Source organism: Orycteropus afer, unplaced genomic scaffold (assembly GCF_000298275.1).
Source record: "Orycteropus afer afer isolate SDZICR_OR568_19922 unplaced genomic scaffold, OryAfe1.0 scaffold00074, whole genome shotgun sequence".
NCBI lineage: Eukaryota > Metazoa > Chordata > Mammalia > Tubulidentata > Orycteropodidae > Orycteropus > Orycteropus afer.
This window is the reverse complement of record NW_006921661.1, coordinates 9,366,913-9,379,200: the sequence shown is the minus strand read 5'-3', so window position 1 is coordinate 9,379,200 and position 12,288 is coordinate 9,366,913. Positions and strand designations below refer to the sequence as shown.

At 41.4% G+C, this 12,288-nt stretch overlaps 1 protein-coding gene across 1 annotated transcript in view; it reads right to left on the bottom strand.

Moving 5' to 3' along the window:
* Positions 1 to 3,190: 3,190 nt before the first annotated feature.
* Positions 3,191 to 12,288, bottom strand: part of FCHSD2 (FCH and double SH3 domains 2) — a 405,576-nt gene continuing 396,478 nt past the window's right edge. The window contains exons 16-21 of the mRNA XM_007940966.1: positions 7,926 to 8,009; positions 7,630 to 7,807; positions 7,116 to 7,336; positions 6,122 to 6,251; positions 5,915 to 5,997; positions 3,191 to 3,274 (exon numbers count right to left, since the gene is read on the bottom strand). Coding sequence (XP_007939157.1) covers positions 3,191 to 3,274; positions 5,915 to 5,997; positions 6,122 to 6,251; positions 7,116 to 7,336; positions 7,630 to 7,807; positions 7,926 to 8,009 — 780 coding nt within the window. The remainder of the gene's footprint in view (positions 3,275 to 5,914; positions 5,998 to 6,121; positions 6,252 to 7,115; positions 7,337 to 7,629; positions 7,808 to 7,925; positions 8,010 to 12,288) is intronic.

Sequence of the window (12,288 nt, the reverse complement as noted above, 5' to 3'; positions counted from 1 at the left end):
AACAACAACATACACACACACACACACACACACACACACATATATATATATGTTGTTGTTATGTGCCATTGAGTCAAACCCGATTCATAGCGACCCCTCCTTGGGTTTCCGAGGCAGTATCACTATGGAAGTAGATTGCCCCATCTTCCTTCCGAGGAGGGCTGGTGGGTTTGAACCGCCAGCCGTCTGGTTAGCAGGCAAGTGTCTCAGCCACTATGCTACCAGAGCTCCCATATATATATATAAAATTAAATATTTTTGACTCTCAAATTCCACATTTAGAAATTTACCCAATGTTTATATTGGAACAAGTTTATAAAGAAATATGTATAAAGCTATAGTTTTAACTAAGAGCAAAAGGCTAGATAGAATCTAAATATCCATCACTGTGGGAATGGTTAACTATGATATATCTAAGCAATGGAATACAATGCAGCCTTCAAAATGAGGTAAGCATAAATGTATTACATAGTCCCAGTTATGTAAAAAAGCGATTTGTGTATGTATGAGTTTTATGCATAAAAATGTCTGGTAAGATACATATCTTATGTCCCCAGTTCCTAGAAAGAGGAGAGATTGTGAGGTCCCTCCTCATGTAGCCAGAGGTGCTCAGCCTTTTAATTAGGAATTATCTATCCACCCCTAAGATAGAATAAAATATCCTCCAACATGACCTGTTACTCCTCAGGGTGGAGGTTCAGGAAAGGGATGAAGAGTCCAGAATGCTAGCTTCCTAGGAGCCACCAGTCACATCCTCTGAGGGGACTTCAGTGACCCTCTGCTTACCACCCACCCGGTAGGCCCTCCCTACTTTGTGTTCACTCAGCCCACCACCCTCCTAGCACATCACACAGTACTGTCCTCACGTGTGCACTCTTTTCCCCCCACTGGGAAATTATCTTGAAAGCAAAGACTGTAACTTACTAATTTCTGTCTCTAACACGTAGGATATTATACCCAGCACATGGGTGGTATCAGGAAATGTTTGTCATACAGACAGGTTAATTCACTCCCCCCTCTATGTAGCTTACGGGATTTAAAGGTGGGCCCAGGAGTGCGTTTACAAGAAGCATTGTCTATTTGGAAAAGCTTGTTTACCTAAATGTTTAAACTAAGGAAACATAAACTTAATTCCATTTTTTTATTATTCAACATTTTTATACATAATAAATACAAATTTTTTACAGTCACTGTAAAGAAAGCACATCTGCACAGAGGTACCCTCTGAGCCCAGCCCTGTGCATTGTGACACTAGATTACATGTCCTGGAGGGAGGGGTTATTTTTAAAAAGGAGGCGTATTTTTACAACTTCAATTTTTAAAATAAAATTAGCAGCTCTTCCAGAAAATACTTTAAAATATAACAAAAGATTTCAAATAATCTCTGAGAATGTGGAAAACCCAAATTGAAGGACAATTTGGCTAGCTAAAGAGAAAATGTAAGACTGAGTGGCAAGAAAGAACTGCTTGATTTAAGCACTCTGAAGATTTTTAACATGTTGGCAACTTTGAAATCTTAAAAAGCCACCCTTTTAATTTATTTTTTAAACTTAAGAATAAGTTTAATAAACAACAACAACAAAAAAGACCTCAAATAGATCAACAATGGTTAAGAAATGCAGAAAACAAAACAAAACAAAAAAACCCAAATCACGGAGAAGATTCATCAGTGGGTATTGTCATTGAAGTGCTCAAATGACTAACTGAAAATCTCTTCAGCTATGACCTTACTTTTGGTCAAAAATCCCATGGGGACATTTGGTGAGCATTTCAAGTCTTTCAGATTCCTAGGAGGTATAAATTTTCAAAGCATACATACAACTTTTAGATAAAATTCTGCAAATTTGTCTGGATTTCTTAAAAAAGAAAAATTTAAAAAGTAACTGGCAAATATCCTTTTGTCCCTAGGTAATGCACTCCTATCTTCCATAGGAGGTGGAGAGTCGATGGAGTTCTATTTTGGGACACCCAGTGAGGGTTCTGATAAGCTTCTGTGGGATTGCTGGCCTGCTGAGAAAGCCACCCCTAGTTCTCCCAGTGACATGGAGAACTCATCTTTTCATCATCAGTTTGTACTTGTGCAGGATGTGCAATCTTTTAGTCTTCTGTCATAGGGAGCTGGTTTCCTCCATGAGCCCACACATCCTCCCAAGGAGATGTCAGATCAGTGGGACCTGGGAAGCTGTATTTTCCATAGTGAGTTGCAGCTGGTCTGGACCAGCCACTACCTGGCTGTATAGCCCAGCTTGGGAATAAAAAAATGCTAGGGGCTGCCCCAGTAGAGAAGCTCAACGGTGCAAGTCTGTGTCCCTGCTTTATCTAGAAGTTCAGATTCTAACAACACTGGCTGGGGTCAGCAAAGTATATGTGCAAAAATTAAGATGAAAAATTACCCAAATACAAAAAGTACATTAAATTGGCTCATTTCAGATCTGGAAGCTCCATTTCTGCTTTAGCCATAGCCTCCTTGCTGTTAATCTATGTGATGAACAAGATGTGGCTACTAGGTTCAGCCCCTCCATTATTAGCTCCACTAATACTAAATGAACGGCATAAATATTAATACAAAGGACAATGTTATTGTTTTAAGTCTGTTAGTTGTGGAAGAGATGTGCATTGATGCAACTGGTGCTAAATTCAGGGCAGTCCATTTTTCTTCCAATAAAGTTTCACTTTCTCTGGGCATTAACTGCGGTGAGGAGCCAGCCTCTCCTGAAATCCCTTCTTCCTCTGATGCCTTATATGGCCAAAATGATCTGATTCATACTTAATCAGATGAGCAAAAGCCACTTGAAGAAAGATGAGAATCTTTGCCACATTCTTGTGGCCACAGTAATATACTGTACGAGTGCACACGATCAGTATCTCTGTGACTGTGCCCTGGACCGAGGCCTGGTCTTGAGTCTCATATAAAAACGGACACTGGTAGGCATGAGGGCTGCCCCTTTCTGCTTGCAGGGCCCGTAGGATTTGTGCTATGGTAAGAGAGATGACGTAGAAAATGACAACAAAAAAGGCACAAAATATTCATAAATGTGGGAGGAGTCCACCAGGGCACCCAGTCACATACAATCCTCCCGTCTTTGTTCTGTTCAAGAGTCATCGTCATGCAAAGGTGCCTAAAAAACAAGACTAGCCAAGCTCCAAGCTTGGCCTTGATTGTAGCAGTCAAGGATGGGCCACCCCGTCGTCACACTAGCGTGATTTCCACATCTTCAATCTTCTCCGCTGGCCTTCGGTGGTTCTGCGTGGGCGGAGGGGGAGCTGCCCGGACCTGAGCAGGGAAACAATCATGGATTTCAGTCAGCTTCCTGACTTGGTGCCTGAAACTCCAACCACTTATTTATCCAAAGACGTGGGCACCGTAGGGATTGCAGAAATGGTCTGAGCATGTACTCTCCATTTAATCCTATTTCTATGCTAGGAAGGAGTTGGAGGCAGTGGGTGGTTCAGGGGCCGAAGCCTTGCCCTCGATGCAGTAGGCCAGGGTTTGAGTCTCAGCGTGCCCCTCGATGCAGTAGGCCAGGGTTGGAGTCTCAGTGTGCCGCTGTGCAGCCATCACTTGTTTGTCAGTGGAGGCTGGCATGCTGCTGTGACGCTGAAAAGATTTCAGTGGAGCTCCCAGACAAAGACAGAAAGGCAGGCCTGGGGTCTACTGAATGTCAGCCAACGAAAACCCTATGGATCACAATGGTCTAATCCCATTATGCATGGGGTTGCCATGAGTCAGGGGCAGCTAACAATAACAAAAAAGAGCCCCTGTACAATGTCAAATCCATGAATTAGGTTCTTGCACAGGCTGCAAGCTTCATGGGCACAAGAGTCCTGAGTTCTAGAGTCACTGTAGCTCTAAAAGCCTTTTCCAAAGCAAAGTCCTGAAAGCAAGTGAGAGCAATGCTTCGAGAACTGAAAACATTTCCACATGTCTTAGGAAGACAGCGGAAAGAGAAAAGGCTAACTGAGATAGTCTAGGGTTACATTGTGAAGAGGTTTGTTAAGCCTATGTCAAGAAATCTGGGCTTTATTCTGTAGGCAAGGAGGAGTCTTTGGTGGATTATAAACAAAGGAATAGTAGTATCAGATCTGTGAAAAGATGATTTCAATTATCAGTTTGTAGAATGACTGGAGATGGGCAAGAGTATAAGAGAGAAGACAACAGAGGAGACTGGTGTAGTCATCTGAATGAGAGCTGGAGTCTCCCTGATCTAGGATGATGACAGGGAAGTAGAGAAGGACAAAGTTTGAGAACTATCTCTGAGACAAACTTGGCAGGATGTGGTGATGACTGTGGAAGGCAGGGTCATGCAGTATCAAGAAAGCCAGAGCCCTGGTAGTGTGGGGGTTCCACTCACCTAGATAGGCAACAGGAGAAGGAGCACGTCTGGGAAGAGAGACGTGCTTTTCTTGAGTTTTTGGGCCTGGGACATATAAGTTGAGATGTCCACAAATCCAAAATTCAGGGAAGAGATGGTAGCTATAAATATGGGAGTTGTCAGTATATAAATGGTTAGCAAAGTTGTGGGAATAGATGATATTACACAGGGAATGTGAGTTCAGTAAGAGAAACAGCTCAGGGACAGAACCCCAAGAGGCATCAGCATCTAAGAAATGAGATGACCGGAGGAAGAGAATCTTGCAGAGGCAATGAAAAGGAAGGTGGTCCAGAAGTGAGGTGGAAAGCAAACCAGGGATTTGAGGCAGAACAAATCTGTCCTCTTCCCTCTATTCCGTTGTTACCCACTGGCCCACACTATGACCACCTCTTGCTTGGCCCACTGCTCCAGCTGCCTAACTGGCTCCCACGTCCATTCTGGCACCTCCATTTACTCTCCACTTAGCTGCCATAAAAAAACCCAAACTCACTGCTATCGAGTCAACTCCAATTCATAGCAACCCCCTCCTTGGCTTTCTGAGGCAGTATCTCTACGGAAGTAGATTGCCCAGTCTTCCTTCTGAAGAGTGGCTGGTGCGTTTGAACCACTAGCCTTCTGGTTAGCAGTCAAATGCCTTAGGCACTGTGCCACCAGAGCTCCCATAACAACCTTTAAAAAAAGGCACCACTGTCCCACTTAAAGCCTTTCAATAGCTTCCTATCACATTTAGGATAAAGAATTAAGCCCTTATCGAGACCTATAAGGCTCTGCCTATTTCTCCAGCTTTATAAAATAATTGTGCAATTAGAACTTTTGTTTTTCCTGATAGAATGAAGATTAGCTCTATGAGGCAGTCTGTCCCAGGAACTGCTGTACCCCTGCAGCTGGCACTGAGCAGGTGCTCAGCACATATCTGCTGAATGAATGAAGCCAAAGAAGTGAGTGGTTCAAGGAAGGGTGTCCAGTGCTGCTAGGGGGGTCAATAAAACTGCAAAGTATCCACTGTATTAGCAATATGAAAGTTTTGACCTTAGTGAGAACTGTTTCCTAATGGGGTGGTGGGGAGAAATGAGGTTGCAGTGGAGTGAGGAGTGTAGAGGTGACTGCAAAGGTCTATTTTCCATGAGACCAGAAGCTCTGTGAGGACATGAAGTGAATCTTATTTCATCTCAGTGTACCTCAAAGAGGCAAATATAGGTCTGGCAAACAGGTTCTCAACAAATGTTTACTGAAAAAAAGTGCTCTGTTTCATAATTAGACTATTTTAATGCTCACAGAGCATGTTATAATTGAAATACTTTTCACAGGTATTATCTTGCATGATCTTTATCAAGGCTGAGTGAGAAGTTCCAGTGTAGACCATACTGGATGAGTGAATTTTATAGCTTTCCTTTGTGAAAGTTCTTTTTACCTTCTTAAACGCATTTCACACTTGTTTTGGGGAATTGCTTACAACTCAAGGGCTGTGGGGAAATATTAATTTCTAATTTTCAACTTCAAACACTCATGCATTATATAACTCTGCCAGATAAGAGACTTACAGGTCGTAGTTTGCCACATGAGGTCTCAGGAGTCTGCCTTGGTGCCTGTGAAAATCCTGGAGAATCAGAATGGAAGCTGTTTTCTAAGGGAAGGAACCAAAGAAGTTCATGTGTTTTGTTAAACAATAAAAATACTAATGAAGTTATGCTTGCAGATCGATTTCTGAAATGAAAATGCATTCATACCCATGCCCTGCAGAGTCTTACCATTTGCTGATGGAGATCGGGGGAAGTACTGAGAGCTCCTCTTATCTGGGCTGGGATAAGGGCTGCTGGGAGGCTGGTCATATAACGGCAGTGGAGGCAGGGAACTGTGAGGCTTGGGGGAAGGAGAGATCTGCATCAAAGAAGAAAGGTTACAAGGTGCTCACCTCCTCAGGCAGGAAGAGGCTTGCTGGGTTCTCTGACTATAGCCTCATTAGAAACAAATGAACCCAGAACAACCACTCCAAACCTCAATTTCGTGTTGTATTTAACTTTTTCCTTTCACAGATCTCCTCATTGTAATACTGATAAGTCAAACCATTCTCTAGGTTTCTATTGAAAACATACCACGTTAATAAGTCAATTCAGCAAAATCAGTGAAGAACAAAAAAGGAGACAAGTTGTATTATTATTATTTTTTTTTTTTGGTGAAGAGAGACTAAGACAGACATGTTCCTTATGGTCCTCTATCTGCCAAGTGTGCTGTGACAGCTCCTCAGAGAGGACAAACCCAATTGACTGAATTAGGGGTTTCGTGTAAAGGCAAGTTTTGCTATGATGAGATGAGTCTGGTGCTGCAAGAGTGTGTAATGGGGCTCTTTGAAACGGACTAGCAGGTCATGGGCTCTGCCAGTGATGGAGAAAAGAGAGAGATAACATTTTTACTTGCTACATAAATTAACTAGAGAGACAACATATTCCTTCTCTGGTTTGTTTCTTCCTCTCCACCAAGCCATTCTTTTGTATTTCACAATCATTTTAGCATTCTGGTTAACCAATTCACAGAGTGCAATGTGAGGAGAATGGAGGTGTGGGAAGGTCATATTCTATAAGAGCCTAAATGACCAATCTCTGCTTTCTCAAATTTGATTTTGTAGAAACCTGGCAATGGTGAATTAGCATGGTGAGGGCCTGGTTGAGATCACAGCCCAATTTTGGCCTTGGGGGTAACTTTCTTCACACATCTTTTCATTCAGCTCTCTCCCCTTTCATGTACCTGAATATCTCTCATCCATGGAGCGTCACCATTTTCTGAGGCTGAAAGTTCTTCCACAAGCACCGATGGGAAAACTCCAATTCGCCCATTGAATTCCCCTTCCCAGAAGCCATCATCATCTTGGTTTTCTTTGTTCAAGATACGAATGATTGCTCCCTCAGGAAAAGATAATTCATCATCTGTCTGGCCCTCATAGTCATAAAGTGCTTTCACAAAACAGACTAAGGAGCAAGAGAGAGAAAAATCCAGTAAGAACACTGGCAGGCTATTTTTATAACCATCCCTGATGCTCACATGACAACTAAAAGAGTATCATGAAGAATATGAGTGAAGTTCTAAGTTTTCATTCACTGAAGGTCAACTTCAGGGTTCTACTGTACAGGAAAAATATGACCAAATAAAAAAATATTACAGGACTAAAGTTAGGCTTTTTAACCTACTGAAGGCTTATTCCAGGGTAATATAGTTTAGGTCAAAGGTGACCAAATAAAGAGTGCCTTGTTTCAGTCTTTACCACTGGCATCTCCGTTGAGGCTGCCTGAAATGAGTTCGGCTTCCGTAGAATTGCTGGATGTGTGTGACCGACTGTCCAAAGCAGCCAGGGATTGCAGCATGCTCAACAGGCTGTTCGAGGTGGGAAACTGTAGGTACTTTTCTGGCACATAACCCACTTGGCCAACTTTATTTCGAGCCTGGGTAAAAGACATGTGACAAAACAGGTTTACACACAGTTTGGATGGAACATAACAAGAACCAAAACAAACTCCTAAAAATGTCACAAGAAGGGGTGATATGAGCAAAGGAATATACCTTTACCCAGTCTTCCATATCTCCATCTTCAATCACTTCTAACACCTCATGTTCCTCAATGGTCAACTCATCTGGTTGAGAAGCCTGCAATGTAGGATGGTCATGGACAAAATTAAAAAGGTTAGATAAAGAGCAGATGTATGCTGGTTATAACAAAAATGGGATAAAAATACTGAAATGATTTTGAAAAACTTGTTGAACATAAAAATTTAAAAGCAGTAAGATTATCATAATGAGGTGAAGTTTTACTTTAAAACACAAACAAAATAAACTACCAACAGAAACTGGAGAAACTGGGTACTCAAGAGGCAACTGGGCTTAGTGAACATAGCACCATGCTGGCAGTGAAAGGCCTGGATTCAAGCTTCAGCTTATGTATCTGTCAGTAAGCAAACCAAAACTTCACGATGCCTCCGTTTCTTCAAAATGACAATCCTGCCATTCTCTGGAGGGACGGGGTTCAATGTATGATGAATAAACGCAGAAGCATGATGACTTGTAAAGCATAGGCAAAGGTGAAGGCACTGAATGAGAACTGCTACCAGACAGCTAGTGTAAGGTGCATGCCATGAAGAGCTATGTACATGGATGAGATGACAGCTTGAGCAGTGTCTAGGATTGATCCTGAATCACTATAAAACAGTGGCCAGAGGAAGAAAGTTGTGAGAAAGGAAATGAGTGAGATTGGTCAGAGTCTGGATTAATGATGCTCCAACTCAACTGTGGAGACTGGGCTGCTCCAGAAGCAGCTAACTCTGGTGACTTTATTATTCCTGACAATGGGAATCCCTGAGCACTGGACACCAGTGACGGTGGAATCTGAGCACAAACTCAAGAGGCTCCACAGGGGGGTCAGAGAGAGTCTATTTGGCTTTATTTTCTAAATAACCTTGCTTGTCACATGTAACAGGCAGAGGCCTACTGGCATTTTATGGTCTTAAAAAGCTTCCCCCAAGTCCCAACATCCATTAAAACTATCACCTAAGACCATATATAGTTTTTCAGTCTCACAATATCAAAGTGTGAAATATCTCCATGTTATACAAGCAAAAATAAGGCAAGAAAATTGGATCACTTTCCTGAGATCTATTTCTCATTTCATAAACATTATATCATTTTATCTAAATCAAGATTCTGGATGTTGCCACAGCTTCTTGAGACAGAAAAACAGTATTGAAAATGGCTGACCAATTACAGAAATACTGCAAGAACAAATTTTTAAGTAAATTACCTCTTATCTCAAAATATGAGGGGGGAAAACTGCTCATTAGATCTTGATAGCTTTTCAGATGGAATTTCTTTGCTACTCTGAAATTACACTATGAATTGAACATACCAGCAACATAAAGCATGTCTGTAACAAAGATTTTCTCCCATAATTCCATGGTAAACCAAAAAAACAAAAACAAAAACCCAAAAGCACTACCAACTAGTTGGATCTGACTTACGGTGACCCCTCCGTGGGTTTCTGAGGCAGTATCACTACAGAAGTAGATTGCCCAATATTCCTTCCAAGGAGTGGCTGGTGGGTTTGAACCGCCAGCCTTCTGGTTAGTGGTCAAATGCCTTAGGCACTAGAATACTTAAAAATTATCAACACAGACTTGAATGTGTGTGAGAGCAAAGCAGGAGGGATAGGAACACTTTTAAACATGTTGCTGCCCTTGTAAAAAAGGCAAGTTGTCCAATATTGGTATATTTGCATAGACTAGCTTCATCACGCCATTCCCATGCAGTGACAGCCAACTCCTCCACTTACAATGCCAAGTCTACAATCCTCTCCGTGGTAATCAACACCTTACAGAGTTTGACCTCATGGGCCTACTGATGCTTTGGGTGCAGCATGCTACACCCATGCTGTGTGTGCCTCCATGCTGTTCCCAGGCTATTCCTTTGGTTCAGGATGCTCTGCTTCCTCGTTCCCATCTGGCAAATGGATTTAGGTTATTGTGGGTTCAAGCCCAGCTTCAGTCTGTTTTGGTGGGCAAGTGACTTTAAGACTTCTTTGAGCTTCAGTTTTCTTTTTCATTTAGGATGTGAGCTCCATGAAGGCAGAGATTTTTGTCTGTTTTGATCAATCCTATATTCTCAGAGCTTAGAAAAGAGGATAGCACTGGTACATGGAAGGTGCTGAAGTAATATCTGTTAAATGAATGGTCTGGTTGATACCTTCTTTATAGTTATTAAGGGGATTAGAAATAATAAATATATGTGTATGTGTGCACATATATCTGTATATATGTCAATAATAATAGTATTTTGCTATTATTATTACTCATCATTTGAGGCCCACCTCGGTGGTTTTCCCAAACTACCTATGATGAACTGGTTGCTTCCTCTGCCTTTTGTTCTTACAAGTATCCTTCTAACACTGACTACTGGGGCACTCTAGAAGTTGTCTCCAGGGGGTTCCCACTAAAATGATTTCCTTAAGGCAGAGACAGTGTTTCTTCTCACTTAACTCCACTAAAGACAACAAATGGTCAGTAAATGCTTATTAAATAAACACAGGATCTCATACTGTCTCTGAAGTCCTAATATCCAGCGACAGGCATAACTCCAAGCAGTCCATTCCCTACCACTTTCTTGCCAATTTTCCTGTGTTTTAAAACAATATGCCTTTTCTTATTGTAAACATAATACATGGTCATTGTAGAAAAACTGGAAAATATGCATAATTGAGATCTTACGGTACATATAATTTGGTATCCTACTGCCTAAGGCACTTGACTGCTAACCAGAAGGCTGGTGGTTCAAACGCACCAGCCACTCCTCATAAGGAACGTTGGGCAATTTACTTCAGTAGTGATACTGCCTCGAAAACCCAAGGAGCGGTCGCTCTGAGTCGGGTCCGACTCGACGGCACGTGACACCACTACCACTTTATATAACATTTATGCTATAAAAATGTTTTTATAACTAACACTTCTTCTTACATAAAAAACTCTTACTAATGTAATTTTTAATTATCTTCATTATATTACACGTTGTTATTATATGAATGGCTAATTTATTTAACTATTCCCTTATTAGAATGACAAGTTTGAGGTACTAAAAGGTAGAACTATGATAAAAGAAAATTTTTTATCTAAAACCTTTTCTATATTGTGGTTTATTTCCTTAGGATGGATTCTATAAGTAGTATGATTGGGTTGAAAGTTAGGAACATTTTTAAGGCTTTTTATTTCTATTTTTAATTTTTAATGTGATTTGGGTGAAAGTTTACAGAGCAAATTCACTTTCCATACAGCAGCTCATATATACTTTGTTTCATGACATTGACTGCGATTTCCCACGATGGAATAGCTCCCTTCCCACTTCCTTCCCATAGTTACCTCTTCCCTGTATCCTTCCCTCCCATGCATTCCTGCCCTGCCGAGCTGTCTCCCTGTACATACACAACCCTTCTCTTCTCCCATGATTGATCTCTCCAAGGAGTGTATCTACCTGATGTAAATGTTCAGCTCATATGCAGGTCTTTTGTTTGGCTGGAAGCCACAGGAGTGGGTTCAATTCCAGACCTGAAGGGCAGCTAGGGGCCATAGTCTCAGGGATTTCACCAGGCTCTGTCAGGTCAGCAAGCGTGGGCCTTTTTTTTCTTTAATGATTTTGAGTTTTGTTCCACATTGTTCTCCCTCTCTACCCAGGATCTCCTACACAGATCCCTCTCCAAGTGGTTGACAGTAGTAGCCAGACACTGAATGTAACCTTTAAATATAGCTCTTTTCTTTGTTCTCACAAGAGTAACTGAGGCCTTCGTTGTTGGACTGGACTATAGGAATCATTCTCAGACTTAATTAAGTCTCTATTCTAATCTATGTTCCGAATTATTTCTACCAGGGCTATCTTCTTAAAAGCCAAATTTGATTTTAGGATATCTAAAGGCTTCTCCCAGCCAGAATAAAAAGCTACACTTCTGAGTTTGGTATACATGGCCTATCTGTCTGACAGCAAACTTGCTTCCTTCTAGCTGCTCTATTCTCCATGCTTTATGCTTCCATGCCACCAAATCTAACATTTCCTGAAGACCATACCCTCTCATACCATGTCTCTGGATCAGCTGTTCTCTCTGCTTAGAAGGCTCTTCCTTCCCCTCTCAACTCTCTCACAGTACCTAGAAAGGTCTTACTCATGACCTAATTTAAATGCCACCTCATCTGTAAACGTCTCCCAACTATCACAGTTAGAATTAGCAGTTCTACCTCTACTATAAACCTTTTCATATGCATTCTACTTTTCAGGTTAATTTATTCCTTCCTAAATTATCCATTAAAGACAATTAAAACAAGTCCACGAGAGCCAAAATATGATCTTGAATATATCCCTCCTGAATTTAGAGATCATCTAAAGAATAGATTTGATG